This window comes from Crocodylus siamensis, chromosome 2 (assembly GCF_052110815.1).
Source record: "Crocodylus siamensis isolate JL-2025a chromosome 2, ASM5211081v1, whole genome shotgun sequence".
NCBI classification, from domain to species: domain Eukaryota; kingdom Metazoa; phylum Chordata; order Crocodylia; family Crocodylidae; genus Crocodylus; species Crocodylus siamensis.
Genome location: NC_143396.1, coordinates 253,217,308 through 253,240,747, shown reverse-complemented (window position 1 = coordinate 253,240,747; position 23,440 = coordinate 253,217,308). Strand labels below are relative to the sequence as shown.

Here is a 23,440-nt window from a genome sequence, read left to right as displayed (position 1 = left end):
TCTTGTCTGAAAATTTAATCTAATATCTCTTAGAAATGATAAATAATTTGTGGAAATAAAACACGGACAAAAAAGCACATGAAGGATACCTGTTTTCTTTATAACACCTTTTAAATGATTATTTTCTCCCTTTTATGGATGGGAAAGCTGCAGTATAAAGACATTGTATGGCCGCATATCAATAGCAGAAAAGCCAGATTCTTCCTGGAAGAGTGCCAGTTAATAATAATATGTGGAAAATACTTTGACCCATACTTTATAGGCAGAAATAATCACTGAAGAAAGAGCACGGAAGAGAGAGTTTGGTCTGATAGTGGTGAACAAGCCAACCGTAAACTTGATGTGATGCAAAAAAAGCTAGCATGCTTTTTGACCTGCATGTGCACAGAGGCATCATATAAATAAGGAAGTGATTTGTTTCCTTATGAATGTTTGTTGAGATTGCACTGGAGATGATTACGGGTAAAGGCTGGAAGGCTTATTTTTGGAAAAGAAGAGCTAGAGATTAATAGCTTGTCTTGACTTACTCAGGAGTAGGAAAAATTGTTTAAAATAATCTAAAAATGTGAACATGGCTGGGAGAGAAGCTGTCCAGAGCATTGCAGGGTATAACTGGGGAAAAATGGGACTCTTAATACCAGGACGTCTTCTCAAGGGAAGTGAAGAACCTCTGTGGACATATCCATATAGGTTTTCATAAATTCATAGATCATTAGGGGCTGGAAGGGACCTTGTAGATCACTGGGTCCATCCCCCCTGCTCTAGCAGGAAGGCAACTTGGATTGGATGACCCCAGTGAGGGTCTCCTCTTGAAAACCTCCGAGATAGGTGATTGCACCTCTGGAGGGAGTTTATTCCATAGTCTGGACACCCTGACTATGAAGGAGTTTTTTGTGGTATTAAGCCTGAAGCAGCCTTCCAGGAGTTTGTACCCATTGGTTCTGGTCTTCCCCAGGGGTGCCCTAGTGAACAGTTGTTCACCGAGCTCCTGATGCACTCCTGATATATCAGTAAACCGCTATCAAGACAAACTGAATCTGTGGGAAATATCCTGCTCTCTACCTCTGGGGATGGAAAGGCAGCCTACTGGGTCCCTTCTATTCTATTGACCCTAATAACCTTGGGACATGAGGACATGGTCGTGGAGGACTGAGATGGTAGAAGGATGAGATTAGAGATTTGCCACTTGCTGGGAAGGTGCTGGTCTGCTTGGGAGACTGCTCTTGCTCACTGGGTGCTGCAGGCTACTTTGTTCATGATTTCTTGTATCTCTTCTTGTGCTTCAGCTTTCTTCACTGGGATTGCTAAGCAGCGTGCAGAGGTGGCTGATGGTGACTATTGATGAAGAAAGCTGTTCTAGTTGGATTGCCAGTGTCACGTCAATTTGTCCTTCATCAGGACACTTGATGATCATAGAAGTAGAAGGCTGGATGCAAGTGGGACAAGCCTGATTTGGGAGGATGGGGCTGCAATTACTGCTGCTCTCTGAAGTGGCTGTAATTTTTGTTTTGAGGTTCTTGTGCAGGGGAATCTTGTCTGTTTTCTTGTGCAAGGTAGAAAGGTCTGCCTGTTCCAGAAAATGCTGGGAGGTAAAGGGTTAAGGGAGTGCTGTCATTTCATTCAGAGGCACCTCTTAGAACAGTTTGAAGCTAGTGCTCAAAAAAACATTCCCTATCTGGCTTTTGACATATCCAGTCTATTTTTAGAGGGAAGAAGGGTGTATTTTGGAGGAGAACTTTGTTTTGCAAGCTCCTGCAGAGTCTGAGTGAAGGGCACAGAGGGAAAGCAGTTTCCTTTATAGAGGCTTCAGGCATCCAGTGGGTTTCCCAACTACACTAGCAGGGTAATTACCCCCATTAACCAGGTTGTGCTTTTCTCTTTCACTTTTAATTACAGGAGGGAACCTCTATGATAAGATCCTGAGGCAGAAAGACCAGCTGTTTGAAGAAGAGGTAATTTAGACTGTTTGAGGAGAGTGGTGGGGCGGGGCTTAGTGCTGTCAAACATGCCCCATTATCTTAAGTATTGATACCTTAACTAGTTTCCATAGCATCAGTATTCCTCTACCATAGTCAAGAGTCTCTATGGGTATTTTTTGTGCTGTAGTTCTGCCTCTTAGATGTCTAAAGCAGTTATGTAGCATCAGAAAGACTTTCGTTCAGGCTGTGGATATCTCTAAATAATGAACTAGGGAGGAATAATGAAAGGAGAGGCTTTGAGAACCTCACTTAAATCACCCCTTCTGCTTTCTATTCTGGTTATTGCTCTTCTTATTTCTTGGCCTTTTACAGGGTCTTCTCCAAGTATGACTAATTTTTTGTTGGCATTAGGAGCTTGTCTTGCCATAGTCCAGGAAAATGCCTATTCTTTGTTACTCTATTTCACTTCCCATCAGTTATCCACACTCATTCCATCCACCTCCCATGGTATTCTAAGATCCTCACACTTACCTATTCACATACAGAACCTAAGGCCTTTATGGAACATGGAAAGGCTTACATGGTCCAAGTTAAAAATTCATAAGACACCCCCATCCTGGATTTCCCTATTAGCTGCCAAGTTACTGATTACTGTGGTACCGATCAGTGTCTTGACATTTATTTGATCAAATGATTTTGTGTAGGTTCCCTGTTGTAACAGATCCCCACCCTCTCTTAGGGGCTGATAAAGATGTCTCTCTCAAAGAACATCCGGCCAGTGGTTTTCCTGCTGTCTTTAGGTCCTCATGCTTTAGCTTTCAAGGACAGTGGTGTTTGTTCTGCGGTCTCGCATACAATTTTTGTTCCTCCCTCTGCAGATGGTGCTGTGGTACCTGTTTCAGATTGCATCAGCAGTGAGCTGCATCCATAGAGCTGGAATCCTTCATAGGTAGGTATTGCATGTAAAGAGTTTAGTGTGAGCCTGTGGAACTTGTGTCAGAGGACAGAATCCCCTTGAGAACTCTGTGTTCTTACTTTTGGAGCAGCCTGCGCCTAGCTGAGGTGAGGCATGGGAAGAAGAGAAATTGGCATGTGCCTGTTTGTCCCTTTGGGAAATTTCCTTGCGTTGAGCCTAGCTGGATCTCCCAGGATTAAAGACCCCCCTTCACCCATGAATTTTCTTTAGGTTAAAAGCAGTAGCATCAACTCTATATAATGAAGTAGAAAGCAGTCTTTCTGGCTAGCCTGTGCTGCATCTGCTCTCTGGGGAAGTCTGAAATCTGAATTAATTAGTAAAAAGTCCATATAAGAAAGGAGTAAACTGGCCACTGCCTGTTTGAGCCGCAAACCAGATATTTCCTAAGTGAAGCAGGATTGAGACAGTTGTTGGTGAGGCAGAGCCTGTCTCCATCTGGAGAGTGATGCGTGATCTTATGTGATGTTAAATCTGTGATGTTATTTCTGTGAGCTAATAGAAGCATAGTCTGATTGGCACATCACGGTGGCATCCACACTTGTCACATGTCCAGAATGTATGACACAATTATCCTGGGTTTGGTTCAGCTCTGTTTCTTGGCCCATTATTTAAGTGCATCACTGGCCTCTTGATACTGACAGTCGTCACATTCTGTCTGAAGAAGGGAGGAACTAGGAGTCTTTTTGCCCATTTTTGAGGAATGAGTCAAGTTGCTGCCTACTCTGTATGTCAGGAGTGGCCAAGGCATGGGCAAAATGACGAGGCTCTCAACTTTTGTAATGCATCTCCTATTTAAGGTAGTGGTATGGGCTGCAAAAATTACTATTCCCAGCATGAAGTGTGATGTGGATGTTCAGCAAAGTTGGTGTGTTGCATTTTGCACCCAGTCATTTGTATCTGGGAGGTTTGCAACCCATTTAATTCATAGCTGTTTGCTGCAACCTTTACTTGAGGGTGCCTCTCCTCCACTCGCCCGTAGCTCATCCACAGTCTTGCACAGCTGATTGAAGGAGCAGTGCCCTTTGAAATTAAAAGCCTCTGAAAATAGCTGGAGCCCCTCAGGAGTTCTGCGTGGCTGTTTGCTGTGACTCTGTATACCATGTTACTTCACAAACCCTCATCAGAGCTGAATTGGGGACCTAGCCTTGTGAAGTATTTGGGTCCTACCATATCACGTTTGTTCCATTTTATACATATTGGATACATCCACCTGAGTAACCTTCATTAGGAGAATCATTTGGGAGTTTTTTGCCAGCTGTCTATTTTGGGTTTGGGGGTTTTCTTGTTTTGGGGTTTGTTTGTTTTTTACTAATGGCAGATGTGATGCTCTCTGCTGCTTGGTAGCGATAGCCCTACTCCATGGACTCACAGTGCCTCTCTGCTGTCCAACATGACAATGAGGGTCACAGTTTTGAGTAGGGGTGCACTGATAGATTTTTGGGGCTGGTGCTGATAGCCGAATCTTAAGGAGGCATGTTGGCCAGTACTGATCCAATTTTTGAGACGCAGCTCTTCAGCTTGAAGAGCTGCGTCCAGCTGGTAAGTCTCGGGGGTGGGGCAGGTCAAGGCCCTTGCGGTGAGTGAGGGAATGGGGCTGGGGCTGGGGCAGGGGCAGTTGCTGACCAGCCGGGGTGGGGAGGGGTGTGGGACAGAGCTGCAAACAGCTTGTCCAGGGGTTGGGAGGGGTGTCCCCCGGATCTGTGCTGGGCAGGGTGGGCCAGGGTTGGGTGAGATGGGTGTGGCTCATTGGAGGGGCATGGGAAAAGGGGATGGGGTGGCTCCCACCACTGTGTGCAGCTCGTTTGGTGGCTCCTGCTGCTGCTTCATCCACTCATGGGGGTGGGATGGGCGTGTGGCCCCGGATCTGTGTGGGGCAGACTGAAGCTGGGCTTTTTCTTGCCAGGCAGATCCAGGGGCACATGCTGCCCCCTACCCCATGCCCTCCTGGACAAGCGGCAGGAGCTGCCAGATGAGCACTGGACGAGCCACACGCAGCCAGTGAGAGCTGGGCCTCCATCCCATGCCCGCCCTGGCTTCGGCTGGGTAGCCCCAGCCCCACACCCTCCCTTACCGCAGGGGGCGTTGACCTGCCCTTCTACCACACCAGACTTACCAGCTGCATGCAGTACTCCACACTGCCAGCTCTGGTCCTTACTGCCTATGTGCATGCATGGGCATTTATTGGACAAATTATTGGCCACATTGGGCCAATTTCCAGTACAGAAATTTTATTTATATTAGTGCTGATCTGATATCAGACTAATGTATCAGTGCATCTCTAGTCTTGAGGAATGCCGATGCCCCCATTGTTCCTTGGATGCTGCACTGAATTTGTTTTTGAATGTTTGCAGCTCTTTCCTCCCACTATACACGTTACCAGAAGATACATCTGCATGGCTGCCCCTGCAGTCTTGACCCTGCAACCACACAGCAATGCCCTGATCCACTGGTCCTGCTCTGTGGGCACAGTATGCAGAAACAAGGTGGTGCTGCTGTGAGGGGGCCTCTGCTGCTCCCCTCAAGATATTTTTCCAGCATGCTTGAGCACAATGGAGGGGAGCTCCCATGAAGTGACCTCATTGCTTCATTTTCAGCCTTGGCCTTGTGGAGCTGGTGTGGATGCAGGGGATGGGGCTGTGCTGTTTAGTGGCAGTCTTGAGGATGTCAGGGCAGCTGTGCTCCTCTGTGGTTATCCAGAGAGACATAGCCCACTGGATAAGTGCAGTGTTCTCCTCTGCTTGGGGTTGCCAGGAGCTGTTCTTGGAAATGTTTGCTAGTACGTTGGGGGGCATTTGTTTAGAAATGCTGGCCCTAGGGGGCATGTAACACCCACATTTCATGGATTGCAGTGACTTCCTCTTTACAGTTCCAGGTACTAATATTGGTATCCAGTGCTCTAAAGGTAGAATAGTTTGTCAGGGGTTGTGTGCTGTCAGTGAGTTCTGGAATTTAACTTTCTTCATAGCTGAGGAAATCTTTTGACCTTCTGGAATGAATGTGTAGCTTATCTGTTCCCAAAAGCCTGAGTGGGGTAAGAGTGGGGATGGTCTGTTTAACAGCTAGGCCCTAGAGTTTGATCTTTCAGTGTATTTGTAGTAGAATTTATTAATAACCTTTTTTTGGTGAGGTCAGAGATGCCGTGCCCTAGGCTGCTGATAGAAATGGCAAAAAGTAAAGCTTTTTAATGGCCTTCTCTGGAGAGTGGGTTCAGAGGGGAAAGAACTGCACTTGTTCTGTGGCTTGTACATTGGGATCTGAAGGATGAACATGTTATTTTTCTGTGTCTGTGTGTATGATAACATAGCTGCTAGGCAGTTTAGGATGAGATTTTCTCAGTCTCTGCAAGACTGGGAGAACTTCATGTATGAAGAGGAGAAAATCAGTTCTGGTACAATAAAGACGGCTGTTTCAGGACCAAGATAGAAGGGATGGCAGTGTGTGTTCACTCCAAATTCTGATGACTGAAATCCAGGTGTGTTTTTCTAATGATTCTTTTCTTTCTTCTTCTAGGGATATCAAAACATTAAATATATTCTTAACCAAGGCAAACCTGATTAAACTGGGAGATTATGGGTTAGCAAAGAAGTTGAACTCTGAGTATTCCATGGCTGAGACTGTGAGTATCTATTTCTTTTGTCTTTTGAATTAGTGGCGTTGTCTCCACCTCTTCAGTGTCTAATGGATGTTTCCTGGGGGGCAGAGCTAGGACATTGCAATTTTCCTGCCATTTACCTTGTGTGATCTTTCCTTCCCTTTCCACATCCTTGTTAATCTCAGTAGTTTTTGAGAGTAACCAAGTATTTTGCCACTTTCCCCTACCCCAGGGAAACGTCAGTATGTTCATTGCTGAAATTTATTTTTTGGAGTCATTTCTGGGCTGGTGATTGAAGAGTAGTAATAGACTACATGCTCGAAGCAATATTTGGAGCATGTTTCTTGAAATATAAAATGTGGCTGTAATAAAGGAGTTCTCTGCTTCTCATCCCAGCATCTGATAAATGGCATTTCTGAGGGCTTATCTATGCAAGATAGTGCAGTGCCATGCAGAGATACTTAAGCTAGCCCTGAATGCGCTGGAACTGGAAGTAGTGTATTTGCATTAATGTGGTGCTTTCCTTGGTCTCATTGCTTCAAAAGGCCTTCTCAGCCATCAAGTGCAGCCCCCTATATCTGCAGGCAACTATTTATCCAAGACTGTTTTTGCTTGCTTTTTCAGGTTCTAGAGGAGAGGCCCACTAAAGATGAGTTGCTTGCCCACCTCTCTTTCTCAGTAAAGGCAGGGCTACTTAGATCACTGCACTAACATGGCTCTAATTCTTCTACCCAAGGTAGCTTAAATCTGTTTGCTCAGCACTGCATTGTATCATGTCAATGTACCCTAGGACACTTGCCACTTCAGCATAAGAGTTCTGAACTAAACACAGAGTGCAGAAGTGTCCAGGAGAAATAGTAGCTTTTACTCCCGTCTTTGAGATAATGGGGTGTCTCAATATTTATGTTAATTTTTCTTTTTGATTTAGTTTTCTGAATATCCTTTCTGGGGAAGAGGTTTACAGAAAAAGTGAATTTTAAGCTTCCGATTTGTCAGCTTTCGGATTGGTCTCATTCCAGTCCTCTCCAGCAGAGTATTCCACAACCTGAGTTCTAATGTAGAGAATGCTCTGCTACAGTCATCTGGGATCTTGGCCTTCCAGCTCCACTGTTCCTGTGGTGAATAGCATACTTGGAAGGGGAGATGGTCTTTTAGGTCCCACTGTATTAATGGTTGTGTATGTTGGGATACTAGCCAACTCTCACTTCCCCTGTACCTGCCCTGATAGGTTTAATGATAGCTTTTGGCATCACCTTGGGATGTATAATTAAGCATTTGTCAACTTCTTTCCAGAACATCAACATAATTGTGTGGCCCCATAATAAACACGAGCATAACATTACTGTACAAAGTCTCTGGTGGCATCTGCTGTAGCAAAGTCATTTCAATTATGACATGTTTTTCCTAGGCTCATAACTTTCCAAGAAATTTACCTTTTGTGCAAGGAATTTCCATGCTGGTTTGTTACCCAAATGGAATGAGGAGTGGAAAGTCTGAGCAAAATTCCTTTAATCTCTTTAGCTGCTTTGAGCAGGCTGGCCGTGCTTTCATTCATACCAGTCTCCCATCTGGTTGAAGTTTAAACCTGACTATGATTAGAGCTCACAGAGTTGTGCGCTTACCATATGGCATGAGTGAAAATGGATGGAAGAGTAGAAGGAATGGGAAAGTAGAAGAGACTGAAATATCCCTCCCTTTGACTATACTTGACCCTTTCGTTCTGAAGTAGAACACTCCTTGTCTTGTCAGTATCCTGTAATCTTAAAGGCCTGCTCAGAGCTGTAGATGTCATCTGCTTTTAGATACTTTATGGATCCATTTTCTCTCACCCTTCCCAGGACAGTCGGGAGGGGATAAGGTTAATTGGGCGGCTGAGCCTCATTTTATGACCTGTTCTGAACCCTAGTTTGCCTTCCCAAGTCAGGCAGCAAAAAGAGAGGCAAGGGCTGCAATTCCTGTTCCTGTACTAGTGATTTCCACTATATCCTACATCAGAGTTCTAGCAACTAGGTGTTTTCAGCTTTCTTATAAACACGTCAGACAGGATTTGCAATGGAAATGTTTGGTGGGCCTATAATAACTGTCATGGGTAGTAAAGTCCAGAAACCTGGCTAGAATGTGTCTGACATCTTTCTGTTCTTTGTTTTCTAGCTGGTGGGAACCCCATACTACATGTCCCCAGAGCTCTGTCAGGGAGTGAAATACAACTTCAAATCTGATATTTGGGCCGTGGGCTGTGTTATTTTTGAGCTTCTCACCCTGAAGAGAACCTTTGATGCCACAGTAAGTCTGCATACCAAGGGACAAACCCACTGTTTTAGAGGTAATTGTTCCAATGTCTGCACTGATCCTGTGGCTTTTGTTATCTCTTGCCCTTTTTTTGTGGGCAGTGGTTGTTTGAGTATGATGAAATTGGATAGGGAAAGCATTGCTCTCAATTCCAGTGTTTTAATCCTGTTGTCCTGGTCCTAACGCAGTTGTGAGAGGAGTGTGTTTGTTTGATATATCTGAGAGTCACTGTAGGCCTGTTTGAGTGGGTAAAATTATGTGCTGTCACTTTGTCTGCCTTGTCAGTGGAGGCTAAACTCCAGTGAGTGAGAGCTGCATAGTGCCCTGGAGTTTGGGGGTGAGGAGCAGCTAGGGTATTCCTTCTCATTGAGACAACTTGAAGTACTGAGATGAGTCTGCCCTCCCCTCCCTCAATGGGTCATTTAGAATAAAAAATGATGTTGCCACCAAGGCCTGATCATGGCAGAGGTAGCATTTCTGTTGGTTAGCGTAGTCACACAGGAACTAGAAAGAGGAGGAGGGCATGTTTTTGCAGTAAACCTCTAAGGCATCCTGCATCTCCTCCTCCTGTTGACCATGTTCAGCTCTTTTACAGTAGCACACTGTTTCTACCTAGAACCCTCTGAACTTGTGTGTGAAGATTGTACAGGGGAATCGGGCCATGGAGGTTGATTCCACTGTCTACTCCTGGGAGCTGATCCAGATGGTGAACTCCTGCCTCGATCAGGTTGGTGCGATGTATTTTCTTTTCAGATCCTATACCCAGCTGCCCCAGCCATGCAGTTTTAAGGGCAGCTGGTGAACTGTGTGTTTTTGGGTGAGGGCTGGTGATATAGGAGGGGTTCTTACATGCAGCTGCCTGTGCAACTCAGTATGTTGGTGAGAGTGATCTGACCTTCCTTCTGCTCTCTGAAGCTGCCTCATTTGGATACTTTCCCAGCCTGATGAGATTGTGGGTCTGTTTGAAGGGTCTGTTTGAAGCTGTTTTTAGGTGCTAGTTAGTTGAAGTTTCCATACCTCAGCACTGTAGAGATAGAACATTCTTCCAGAATAGCCTATTTGGGCCCCAGCTCTCTGGACTGCACCTTTTATTGCCCTTGCAGTGTTTCTTGGAGGTGGTTACATTTCATATCCTTGGAACGTGCAAGTCTGCAAATCAAGTAGTACCCTCATTTTCCAGACACTTGGCTAGCCTCTTGGTTCACTGTGGTGTGACGCCTTTCCATTCCGAAAGGAAGTACCAGAAGGGAAAGAGGCTGGGGGGGAGGCAGGGGGGGCTAGAATGAGTTATCCTTTTCAAAAATTTCACTGTCGATGATGACCCTTTCCCTAGGGAGTGACCTGTTGCTCACCTCTTTCAGGATCCTGAGAAGAGACCCACTGCAGATGACCTGCTTGAACACCCCCTTCTCAGCAAACGCAGGAGGTAACCAGATGTTCTCACCTCAGACCTGATTGAGTCATGTGTGTTAGGAGGAAAATGGGGGTGCCTTGTGCAGAGGAGTTACTTTGGTTCTTCCCAAGTTAACTCTTTGGAGTGAGTGACATCTCTTGGGCACTTGTAGAGTCATTATAAAGGACCTTTTATCATCTCCTGCATCTCGTGTATCAAGCTCAGTCCTGGGTTTTCTCTCTTTGCCCTTCTTTGAAGACCTGTAATGAAAATATACCACTATTAGTAGTTATTTACAACACTGGTCCTCTGTAGGCTATCCCTCTGTGTTCAAGAGCCTGGAGGTTTTAACATGTGCTCCTCTATAGTGACTTATATGGCCTGGTTAAGAATTTTTTTCTGCCATTTGTTATTGTTATTCAATCATAACACCTTGTAGTCCCAGTCCGGGACTAAGACTGCTATTAGGCTGGTCACTGTACAAAGAGAACAATATGATAGCTCCTTTCCCAGAACACTGACAGTCCAACTAATCTACAGAGATTGGGCTCTCTTAGTCATATGATAGGGTGGCTGTGGGCTGTGAAATTGGACAGTCTGAGTCATGCTTTGGCCATCCTTATGGTAGTAGACCTATTTACTTGGACTCATGTGGGGTTTTTTTTGGTCGTCTTGTTTGTTTGTTTTTACTGGTAGCCAGTCTTCAGAATAGTACCACAGGGTGGTGTTTTTCTGAATATACCATCTTTAGAAAGATGCATAAAACTGAAGTCTTGACACTGCTTTCCCAATTAAAAGTGCCAGGCCACTCTTCACACAAGTAAGGTGTTTGTTTCAGCGCTGCAGTTCTGTTGTATATGTTCCCCCTGCAGCTTTATTAGCTCTGTAACATATTACTTCTATCCTGATTTGTTACTGCTTATTGCTGTGCTCTATTAAATAGTCATCTTATTCCACCCCAGTGAGAGCAGCATTTATTGGAAGGGGAAGCCATCGTTGTATATGGTTTCTCAGTTTGTGGAGTCTGTAAATTGCTTTGGGATATAATACCTCATTGTTTTCTATAACCTTTCTTTTTTTCCCCTCTGTGTCAGGGAGATGGAAGAGAAGGTTACACTGCTTAATGGGCCAAACAAACGACACAGGTAATTCTGTGGCTGCCTGTTTAAATGGACGCTTATAGGTAAACATTTCTCAGATTAAAAAAAACGTTGCTGAGAGTAGGGTAGTGATGTACCTTCCAGAGTCTCTGGGCTAACTAAATCAGAGATGCGTAAGCTTTTGTGAACCTGAGTTCACTTGATCAGATGCTGTGAAAGGACATGCATAGAGCAGTGCATCAAAGAGCAAATGCTTTGAATACAAAAAGGAGAGAGGGGGTGGGGGCAGTGCTAGGGGAGGCAAACAGGTAATAAACCCATAGTGACAAAGGAGTCACAAAAGCTAATCCAGGTAACAGGATTATGATCTGTAGTCGGCTTATTCCATACTTAACATGATTCAGTCTGTGAATGACCATTGTAACAAAGTATCATAGTTTAGGAGAAATTTAAATGCTTGAAATTCAGGGCATTCCTACAGCTTTGCCCTGATATTTGGTCTGTCCACTACCTATATGTGGAGATTATGTGGTATCTTGCACAACTCTAGTCTCCCTGCTGAAAGGTAAATTCCACAGTGGTCTGATCGGTGTATGAGATTATAATCTAATACCCTCTTTTCAGGCTTATTAAGTGTAAAGGTGGGAGGGGATCTCCATGTAAGAGGAGAGTGAATGGATCTCTGTCTTTGAAATCAGTCACACAGTGAGTGGCATGTTACACTTATCTGTCTCGCTGGAGCAATATATAACTGAGAAAAACAGGTGGCCAGTGTACATCTCTATTCCTCAGGTTACTTTATGTGGCTTGACTTTGTGAATGACTTGAAGGAAAAGGTAGAGTGGTGGCATTAGGAGGTGGCCAGCAACAGTCTGCACAGTGGTTCTTGACCTTTCTGGACTCAAGGCACCCCTTGCTAGGCTTGAGGCACGTCTCACTGACTTCAGGGCACCCCTCTGTAATTTGTGTGTGAATTTAGTGGCACCTAATTTCAAAAAGTAATTTATAAATTGCAGTGCTTACCTCCCTGCAGAGGGGCTGGGCAGTGGCTGTGGAAGATTGACGAGGCAGGAACAAGCCTGAGTCTGCACTTATCTACTTAGACTATACTTTTAGGGCATTTATGCACAGACATCTTCATGCGTGATGCACTGGAGATCCAGCGTGTTGCAGCAGACTCAATTGCACGCATTTGTATAAACAGCAAGCTGTGTGTCAGTGCTGGGGAAATGGCAGTGGTGCGCTTTTGTTGACCAGCGCACCACTGCCTTTTCCCAGTGCATTTTGCCATTTATATAAATGTATGTGATTGCAGTGCCAGGTGCTTTCAAAAGCACTTGGGCTGAATCACACACGTCTAACGATGCCTTTAATCTTTTCACACCTTGAGACACCCTTCAGAGGATTTAGCGTTACCCCAGTGGAGAACCACTAGTCTATATATTCCTTCTGACCTTCCTTCTTCATGGACAGGGGTTAGAATGAATTCCTATCAGCTTGAGTGTCTGGGTACTTAGGGCTTGTAGACAGGTTGAGGAGTTGTCTCTTGTTTGTGTTTTGAGGTTCATAGAAAAATGGATAGCTTCACAGAAAAATGGGGCTGGTAAAGCCTCAGGAGGTCATGTAGTTCAGCCCTGTGCTCAAGGCAGGATCATCCTGTAAAATCATGCCAGACAAATAACTTGACTAATCTGTATGTAACATTCAGTGATGGAGATTCCACAACCTCTTTAGGAAATCTGTTCCGTTGCTTAACCACCCTCAAAATGAGAAGGTTCTTCCTACTTTCCAACCTACATTTCCCCGTGTTGGAATTTAATTTCATTGCTTCTTGTCCTGCCCCGGTGGATATAAAGAGCAATTTAATCACCATTCTCTTTATAATAATCTTTTTTTGCACCTGAAGATTGTTATGCAATCTGCCCTCAGTCTTCTCTTCTCTAGGCTAAATAAGGTCCATTATTCTGGCATTTCTCCATATGTCATTTTCATTACACTTTTGGTCATTTAATTGCTCTCCTCTGGGCTCCTTACAATTTGTCCATGTTAGTTTTGAAGCATGGTGCACAAAATTGGACCCAGTATCCAAGATGAGGCCATGCTGGTGCCAGCTAGAGTTGAAGTCACTTCCCTTGACTTGCATATAACTTTCCTGTTAATACATCCCAATAGGCTGCTTGCTTTTTTGCAATGATATTACAGTACGTGGTTGATTTGTTTATACGCAGTTGGTGATCCACTATAAACCCAAGATCCTTTTCGGTAGTGCTGCAGCCAAGCTGGTCATTCCCCAATTTGTATTTGTGTATTTGACTGTCCCTTCCCAAGTATGTTGCCTTGGCATTTGTCCTTACAGAACTTCATTCAATTTAATTTGAACCAGGTTATCAAGGTTGTTTTGAACCCTAATCCTGTTCTCCAAAGCATCTGCTATACCTCCCATTTGGTGATGTCTGCAGATTTCCATCCTCAAAGTAATTTAATGAAAGTATTGAATAGTACTAGACCCAAGACAAAGTCCTGGGAAACCCAACTTGATGTCTCTTGATAGCGCTAATGGCTGTTCTTTGAGTATGATTATCCAATTAGTTAAACAACCCCTGTATAGTAGTTTTATCTAGCCCACACTTCATCAGCTTGCTTATGAGGATGTTGTGTGAGAAGTTGAGACATGCCCATCCAAAAGGCTCATTACCTTGTCATACAAAGAAATAAAGAATTATTTGCCCTTGACAAATCCATTTTGGATCTTAGGCTGGCATTGAGAGGGGAATTATCATGGGCTGCAATGTGTTTCTAAGACAATTGGAAGGGAGAGTAGTGAGTGGAGAGTAGACTTTTCAGGCCAAAGTGGCAACGTTGGATTTAGGCTTTTTAAAGGACCGGATATTAGAAGCTGGCTGTCCTTGAACATATAGGTGGTTGAGTAGACCAGAAGCAGGTCAAATCGCCACCTTTATATCATGAGTGGTTTGTGTTTCAGCCAGTCTGTAAGCTAAGGAAGACTAGAGAGTCTGTCCTTCTTCAGTGTTTGAAAACTAGTGCTAAAATGAAGTAGTGACAATGTTAATATTGCCACTAGAAAATGAACTGTAAGTTTCTGGTCTTTCTAGTTGGCAACATTTTATAAGCAATAAAATACTTAGCAGTTGTTTGAGGGGTACTGTATTTTTATTTTCAGTAGCCGTAACAAAGTGTTTGTCTGAGAATCTCCTTTGTGTGTGTGTGTAAGTGGAGGGTAGGAGAGAGTGTTTTGTGCTCAGATAACTTGAAATTCTACCGCAGCTGTTTTAAAGAGAATTGTGATTGTAGGGGGAGGAGAACACAGTTGAAGAGGTAAGGATTAACACTAATTCCCCCTTGCAAAAGAACTGTGAATAGTCCATGGTTTGTTTGGGGGGGAGGTTAGTAAAAATCATCTGACAAACTGTCATCCTCAGAGACTAATTTCCTTTCTGTTGAGAGTGCCTGTAAAACAAAATGATCAGAAGCTGGGGTGGCGGTCAGAGCAGCTACCTAGCATCCTCAGGACATTGTAATCACTGCTACTAGGGAGCAGTTTGACTACCAGTTGTTTGAATTTTGTGACAGTCTTTCATAAACCTGGGATTGAGGATGAGTTCTGGAATCTTTTCTAATGCACATAGCAGGTGACTGTAGCAGATCATTTTTTCTGCTGGTGAATTGTTATATAGTTTGATTTTCCTTTTTTCCCCTCACAAATTAGAAAGTGCTGGGCAAGCTCTTCATGGAGCTGCATTACTTGTCATTAGAGGTGCACTGAAATATTGGTGCCATATTGGATCAGCACTGATAAAGGGAAAATTAACATTATTGGGGGTTTTTTGCCCAGTGTAGCCAATAATGTCACCAATAAATATAATATACCTTCTGGCTGGGTCCCCGGATACCATGTGCTTGTGGCCAGGAATGCAGCTGGGAGATATAGAGAACAGCACCCTGCAATTAATTCTGTGGAGGGGAAGGGGCATGGAGGAGGGAAAGTGTGTGGTGAGTGGTGCAGATCAAGGCCCCCATGGTGAGGGAAGGAGTGGGGCAGGGGCTGAGGGTGCTGCCCAGCCAGGGCAGTGAATAGGACCTGGGGCTGGGGCAGAGAGCAGGATGGAGCTGCGGGCAGCTTGTCCAGGGGGTTGGAGTCAGGGCTGGGGAGAGGGAGGCAGCTCCCTGCTGATGCACACAACCCCTGGGTGAAGGCATGGAGGGGGCATGTGACCTCCCTCAGATTTGTGTGCGGGGTGGATGAGGGCTGGCTGCTCGCTGTGGACTCAGGGCTTTCTACTCTGCTGCCTTTGCCCCAGTGACTCTGCATCAGCTGCCTGTCCCCTGCCTGCCTGGCAGCAGTGGGAGCAGCAAGTTGAGCTCCCAGGGCAAAGGCAGCAGAGTGAAGAGCCCTGAACCCACAGCAGGCAGCTCACATCTGCCCTTGCCCTACTCGGCTCCGCTCCAGTTAAAAGCTTCCACACACCACTTTTAAGCTCCAGGACACTGATCCCTGGGACAAGCTGCCCATGGCTTTGTCCTGATCCCCAGCCTCTGCCCCACTCCCTCCCCACTGTGGGAGCTTTGATCTGTCCCTTCCCTATACTCCTTCCTTCCCCCATGTCCCTTCCCCTCCACAAACTTACCTGCAGGGCACTGCTGTCTATGCTGTCCAGCTGCATTCCTGTATATCAGTTATCAAATCGGTATTGGCCAATATGGCTGGTTAATAATCAGCTATTGGTATTAGCCAAAAAAATCTTTATCAGTGCACCCCTACTTGTCACCCACAACTTATTCCTTACTCTAGTTTCCTTTTTGCTGTTGTTTTTATGGAGTGATTAGTTGGTACATAGCTGTGTGTTTGCTTCTTAAATGGTTGGCTGAAACTCTAATAAAGAGAAAGAGGGAAATGAGGAATGGCAAGGTATGTGTGTGTTTGCATGATTGTTTTTGAAGCTTTTCTTTTTTGAACAAGAATTGTGTGGTTTTTTTCTCAAAGAAAAAAATGTTAATATTTGTAAAGCGCTGCAGTTCAGGCCTGGACAGACCATTCCAATTAGTCGCCACAGGGGAGCTGAAGAAAAGTTGAATACTGTTGACTATGATCATGCCTCAGTACTAAGTACTCGTATGTTCTGGGGGATTTTGTACAGATCAAGCACCATGAATGAGACTCCCATTGCAGTGGTGACTTCGCGCACTAGTGAGGTGTATGTGTGGGGGGGCGGGAAGTCAACCCCCCAGAAGCTGGATGCCATCAAAAGTGGCTGTAGTGCACGCCAGGTGTGTGCAGGCAACACTCACTTTGCCGTGGTGACCGTGGAAAAGGAGCTCTACACTTGGGTGGTAAGTGAGACAAAGGGAAGGAATGGGGGAGGCTAGGGGCAGAACAACCAGTATGGTGTCAGCATCACCATCTGTGGGTCATTCATTAGTCTGTTTGAAACATGAGAATGAGCTCAGGAGGAGGGGAGAGAGCAGAAGTGAACTCAAGAAATGAATGAAATGGGGAAATTTGTGGGCTGAGGCAGCATCTTTGGGTGTAACCTCTCAACAGGAATCTATTTACAGGCTAGGGGAGGCTTCTATTGTGGTGTTAGCTGTTGAAGTGCTGCTGATGTTGCCCAGAATTGCAGCAGACCTTTGGGGGGGGTGGAGGTAAGATACTACTATGAATTACTGTCCCATGCCCAGGGCCCTTTTCTTCCCTGCCCTTGATCCATAAAAGAGTGGTGGAGGTCTTCTTCCCTTAGTCCAGTGTCTATTCTGAGAGGAGATGAGTGGATGAGCCCGCTAGGGTGTAGGAGACATAAGATTCTGAGTTGTCTGCAGTGAAGGCTCCTGCCTTCACTGATAAGCTAGAATTTTGGTGAATCGGGGATTTTCAGCAAATTCTGTTCCATATTCTTTTTGCTTTGATATTCAACTAAATATATTTATCCTGCACCTAAACTATAAGTGTTCATAGATTTCTGTATCAACCATGCATAACTAAATCACAGGAGCAGCCAGCAGGAAATGTTACTGTCTGGGTAGGAGAGGGTCTCTGGGGAGAGAAGCAGTTTAAGATTGTCAGACAAACGCATTCATTGAGCAAATGTGAAAAATGATAAGGGAAATAGTTTGTGGTATTGACATTTAAAATGTCATGTTTAGGTTTCAAAGTCAGCACCTCATCCAGATAAAAGGAGTTGTTCACTACTTGGAGCTATTATTAGTTTGTCTTTAGACCCTGGCAGACGTGTCACTGATGTAGCAATGTGCTACATATGCTTAAGATGCTTAAGAGTTAGAAATGTACGTAATCATCAAGAAAACAGATTCCGGACCACGGGTCTGCTGCAAGGACTGGATTCTGTGGTATGGCAGATTACTTAGGAGCTTAGCCATACAGTTGGGTAGGAATAGGAATCAGATTTCCTTTCTGATCCCTTAAGGTTATCAGCTGCTGGCTCAAAACCTGCTTGCTCCTCCTTGGTGCATGACTGTAAAGCTACCTGAGGGCTCATGTTAGCTTTTAAAGGGTGCTTGCTGTCTACAACACTGAGAGCAGCCCTTTTCCTAGGGTGGGTAAAGAACATCCTCTTGCTCTTCTCTTTTCTTTCCCACCTTGTCCTTGGTTACTCCACCGTTCCCAGTTATTGGTTATAACCCTTGAACTGTGGGCCTGTATCCTCACCAGGCTTCCCTGTCTTACAGAACATGCAGGGAGGCACCAAGCTACATGGCCAGCTGGGGCATGGAGACAAAGCCTCCTATCGGCAACCAAAACATGTGGAAAAGCTGCAGGGGAAGGCCATTCGCCAGGTGTCCTGTGGGGCTGATTTTACAGTCTGCATCACAGGTGAGTGATGGATGATAGGCTCTGTGGTAGAAGCAAGTCTCTACTGATGGACACAGCCCATCAGTAATAAAACTGGACACAGGGCACATACTACCCACCTCCTGTCTCTTGCTCTGATCACTAGGTATGGGGCGCATGTGTACTGATAAGTAATAGATGTTGGGGGAAGAGTGAAACAGTATGAGGCTTGTCTTGGACTATGGAGTCCAGGATAAAGTAAGATAGGGCAGGCAAAATACAGCCTGTGAGCTGGATCTGGTCTGCCAGGCCATTCTATTTGGCCCATGGGGTCCCTAAAAAATTTAGAAAATCAATATTTATCTACTCCTGGCTGCCTGTCAAAGATGACAGGAGCCAGGGACAGTAGGACTAAGGGGGAGGTGGCAGGACCCAGCAGCCAGGCTTGCCTGGCCCCGCCCCCTCCCCCAACCCCTGGAAGCCTCTGCCTAGCAGAGCCTTCTGGCCTGGGATTCTGGGGCTGTTCTCACCTCCCTGCGCCAGAGGGAAGTTCAAGTAAGAGTGGGGGGAAGGCAAGGGATGGCTGTGGGGATCTCCTAAGTCCTTGGGGCCAGGTCTCCTGGCTCCTGCTGGGTCCCGTGGTCTGGCTCATAGACCCCTTACAGCCCAGGCCCTGCTCTCCTGCCACCCCTCTCTGGGCCCTGCTGGCACTGGCCCTGGGATACCAGTATGGGCCTCCTGCCCAGCTGTCACTGTGCTCTGTGCACCCTCACTGTCTCTCCCCCCGCTGCCACTGCTTTCAGCGTTTCCCTGCCCACCTGCTCGCCACTCCTGCACCATGTGGCTTCCAGCTGCAGGAGCACAGGGCAAGGAGTGGGAGGAGTGGCATGTGTTTGTGTCCGTGTGTGTGTGTTTGTGTCCGTGCAATGAGGGAGGGAAGGAGAGCAATGAGGGAGGGACAGAGTGTGTGTGCATGGGTCCAGTGAGGGAGGGAAGGAGGAACAGAGTGAGTGAGTGAATCTGCATGCACAGTAAGGGAGGGAGGGACAGAGTGTGTGTGTGCAGTGAGGGAGAGAGGGACTCTGTGTGTGTGGGAGGAAAGGACAGAGTGTTTGTGCGTGTGTTCTTAAGGTAAGTCTCATGCCCCACCGTATACATGAACCCACACCTCACCTTGCACAGCCATACACACAGACCCCCACACCCCATATCCGCATACAGCCACATGCTCTCGCCACCCCCACACACACACCTACAATCCCCCACATACCCACACTCCCACAGCCCCCCACAAACCTATACCCACCCCCATGTTCCCCACCCCCTCAGAATACACAAGAGTAAGACTTCACTTTAAGGTATTGTGCAATCACCTCTGTATACACTATACAAACACATGTAAATCACGACAAAAATATTTTTTGAAATCAAATTAATGAATGCTGTAGATGTTCAATTTTTTAGAATATAATTTGGTATTTTCTGGTTCCAAGACTGCAAAATCCCTTGCTGAGAGGAGTATTTTCTGGGGCAAGGGGAGGGACTTCTTATGGCAAAGGGCAGGGGTTAGAGGGAGGACTTCTGGTCACAAGATAGCAACTAGGAGGTGGGGCATCTGTTAAGGGGCAGAGCTTCCCATGGAGCCTTCAGGAGCTTGCCAAAACTTGGTAAGCATCCTTCAACCTGAAATAATAGCAGGCCCCTGAAGTAGGAGCTAGGATTGAGGTTAGCCAGCAAATTCCTGACACGTTGAATATGATAGTATTCTTTTCCTGATATGGTTTATTCCATCACCTCACTGGACTGAGAGAATGTGTGGATCATGGCATGTTTGCTGTGAGGGAGTTTGAACCTTTTGTTGCCCAGAGAAAATAACCTTGTTGACAAGAGATTCTGGAGCTGTTAGCTAACAAGTGTCCCACAGAAGTGGTACTGATTACCCAATGTGCTGGTATGGAATGGTGACTTGAACCCAAGCTGTCAGCTTGCTAGGAGTCTGAGGGCTACATCTTACTATTATAAAGACTGCAGCTCCCCCTGCCCCCTGTTTGTAATACAGAGGAGGGACAGAATTGCAGGGACTGCAGGTCCTAGCAATGCAATGATTCTTCTTAATATGAGCAGCCAAGGTATATTTAGGCAAAGACTGTAGGGATCACTGCTTTGCATTAAAGAAGAAGCTGCAGAAAGCGGGCTTCTTTAGGCACCCATGATAGGTTAACAGGAAATCTAATACAAGCCTCTGTCTGACTTTCCCTGTTGTTTTCCCCTACAGATGAGGGCCAGGTGTATGCTTTTGGCTCAGACTATTATGGCTGCATAGGCATTGACAAGGCTTATGGCTCTGAAGTGCTGGAACCTCTGCAGCTGGACTTCTTTCTCACCAACCCTGTGGAGCAAGTGTCTTGTGGTGATAATCATGTGGCAGTCCTAACCAGAAACCGAGAAGTGTACACGTGGGGCTGCGGGGAGTATGGTATGTGCAGCTACGCTACTTCCTCGGAGCTTTGAACAAATCCCAGAGAGAGGGCCTGGATGGGTGTACGCAGCCTAACCTTTCCAGGTGCTGGCTCTGCTGCAGATGCTTGAAGCCGGAAACAGGTGGAGAGTGCCTGGGGTACCCTTGGAGCCAATAAAAACTAAATGTCTCATGAGCCCTTTTTTCCCCCCCCCAAGTTATAGACTGAGAGGTGGGGACTGAGCCCTTGAGATCTGTCCCTGGCAGAACTGAACCAATGCCCTTTGTTTGGAGGAGGTACCCTGGGGAAGGCAGCTCTGTATCCCCAGAAGTAGGGCTCCTTACCTGTAGGGGATTCTCCTGGAAGTAGGGATTCCCCTCAGTCCTGGGAACACCTTGTTTGACTATTTCTCACTACAGTTTCTGTTGATATAGGGCGCTTGGGTTTGGATTCGGAAGAGGATCACTACACTCCTCAGAAGGTAAAACTTCAGCACTCTCTTCCTGGAAAACCTTTTGGGCACTGATCCAGGTCGACATGAGTCAATTTCTGAACATTTGCTGCCAAAGGCTCTCATTCCCTTGAGGCATCCCAGAATTAGGAGAATTCCCTATTCCCTTATTTGCTTTACTAATCTTTGATTCCAGGAGTCATGGCACCTCTCATTTTTTCCTGAGAGAGGATGTATTATTTCCACAAAGTCTAGAAAGGGGTGCTTCTTTGCATCACAACTTCTAGCTCCATTGCTCTAACCTTGTTACAGAGATGGCAAACGCTGATTCTGAAGAATGTTCTATAAGAGAGCAGCAACTGCAGGAACTATTGATCACTGGTAAACTCCATGCCCCAGATCTCTAGAGGAAAATTGCATCTCTCTAATCTAGAATTCTTTGGTTAATTCAGTAAAAATAAGGGGGGAAAAAAGATCAGATTGATATAATTGGTCAAAGGTTAACTGAAATTAAGCCCTCCTGAGACGAGGTGAAGATCTGTCATGGATTAGAAACCTGATGAGAGACAGAAAACAAGGAAAGGACAAACTTATTAATTTTCCCTTTAGACATATTAGTAAGTAAAGCTATTAATAAATAGTGCTATTATTCTGTGCTGTGACTGATGTTGCTTGATATGTTTAATGATCATGACTATAGGGATGGAGAGACATGATAATTGTTAGATGACACAAAGTGATGTAGTGAGTGAATACTACAGAAGTCTGAGGACCTTCTGGTGGTTCTAACAAGGAACCAGCATATGGTCTGAGCACAGCTCAAGTGTTCTGTGATTAATTCCTCACTTAGAAAAAGGTCTTGGGCCTTACTTTTACCAAAAAGATACTACATAGAATCTTGTTCTCCCCTCTCCCATGTGGCTTCCACCAGTCCAAATTCAATAAAGTATCAAAGAATTACATTAAATAGAAAAGAAGATACCAAAAGAATTAGAACTGTGTGCGCTTTGGGAGTTGGTCTTAAACTTTGAGGGTATCTAAATCACTTCCTGATAAAATAACCATGATTTCTGTTAGAAGGTTTTAGGAAGGCTGGATAGGATGCAACGAAGATCAGATGTTTAGAAGCATGGGCTTCAGGTCATAAGCCAGACTTTGACAGGAGGAGGCAACTTCCTTTGTGTGCAGTTCCTTCTATGGTGAAGTTACTTGTACCTTTATCCAAAGCATCTGTAGTGGCTGTCAAGGGCATCACCTAGACCAAATTCACTGGTGCTGTAATACAGTCTGTATTTCCTGTGGTTTAGGTATGGGGTTTAGTCACTGGCTTTGGCTCTACAGGCATCAGGATTTGATTCCTCTGGGGTCTGCTTTCATTTAGGTGGATGTTCCAAAGACGTTGAACATCGTTTCAGTCCACTGTGGCTGTGATGGGACCTTCCTGCTCACCCAGACAGGCAAGGTCTTGGCATGTGGACTCAATGAGTTCAACAAGCTCGGCCTGAATCAGTGCACATCAGGGATCATCAACCATGATGTAAGTGCCTCTGATACCCATGTACCTTTTCCTGGGTTGTTCTGTAGATGAGGTAGCATGGATTCCCCAATTATAGCAAGCAATCCATTGCCATGAATGTACCCATCCATAAGGTTCCAGCTCACAACTCCAGGTATCAAGTAGTATGGTAAGAGGAAATCATTTTGCAGCCTCAGTGCTGCTAATGTCTTTTGTCTTATTACTGTGGTGGTAAAGCAGCGTGTTACCTACATTTGGGCAGTTTATATGATAAAAAGGAAATTTCTGCCTGGTTGTGTTTTCCAGTATTTTGTAAGGGGTGGCAGGGGGAATGGAGAATGTTGTGGTCTACCCTCACCTTTGTGGACAGACCTTGTCTTGTGAGTGTGTCCCTGGTGCTTGACTCTGGGCCTAGCTGATTGTCTGGTCTCTTTCTTCAGACTTACCATGAAGTGCCCTACACCACTTCCCTTACCTTGGCTAAGCAGCTCTCCTTCTACAAGATCCGCACCATTGCCCCAGGAAAAACGCATACAGCCTCCATAGATGGTGAGCCCCACTCACAGTGCATGGGCAGCTGAAGAAGACCTCCACTTCCCCACACTCAGAGGAGCCCATTAGAGTTGTGTTTATATGCACAGACTGGGCTGTCTGTGCACATAACGCTAGTCTATGTTCTGTGATCAAAATTAGTGAGATGGCAATTGAACTAGCCCTGTAAATTGGCTGTGTACCTTTTTAGTCCAGCTACACTGAATGCATTAGTGATACCTGAAGCTCAGGTAGTGACTGAGATGAGTACTGGCCCCTCAGTACTGAGGGTCCTAGGTTGGGTCTGTCCCCCTTACGACTGGTAGAAGAAGTTCATGCTGGAACAGGTATGTATTTCCTGGAGCAGTGATAATCAGAGGTTAGTTCAGTCATCCTAAATGGAAGAGAG

At 45.5% G+C, this 23,440-nt stretch overlaps 1 protein-coding gene across 2 annotated transcripts in view; it reads left to right on the top strand.

Moving 5' to 3' along the window:
• Positions 1–23,440, top strand: part of NEK9 (NIMA related kinase 9) — a 34,348-nt gene that overhangs the window by 3,713 nt on the left and 7,195 nt on the right. For both annotated transcript variants that reach the window (XM_090033715.1, XM_090033716.1), the window contains exons 3-15: positions 1,897–1,952; positions 2,798–2,868; positions 6,406–6,511; positions 8,639–8,770; positions 9,393–9,503; positions 10,138–10,202; positions 11,264–11,314; positions 16,426–16,618; positions 17,972–18,116; positions 20,350–20,550; positions 20,968–21,014; positions 22,366–22,521; positions 22,941–23,049. In XM_090033715.1, coding sequence (XP_089889841.1) covers positions 1,897–1,952; positions 2,798–2,868; positions 6,406–6,511; positions 8,639–8,770; positions 9,393–9,503; positions 10,138–10,202; positions 11,264–11,314; positions 16,426–16,618; positions 17,972–18,116; positions 20,350–20,550; positions 20,968–21,014; positions 22,366–22,521; positions 22,941–23,049 — 1,443 coding nt within the window. The remainder of the gene's footprint in view (positions 1–1,896; positions 1,953–2,797; positions 2,869–6,405; positions 6,512–8,638; positions 8,771–9,392; positions 9,504–10,137; positions 10,203–11,263; positions 11,315–16,425; positions 16,619–17,971; positions 18,117–20,349; positions 20,551–20,967; positions 21,015–22,365; positions 22,522–22,940; positions 23,050–23,440) is intronic.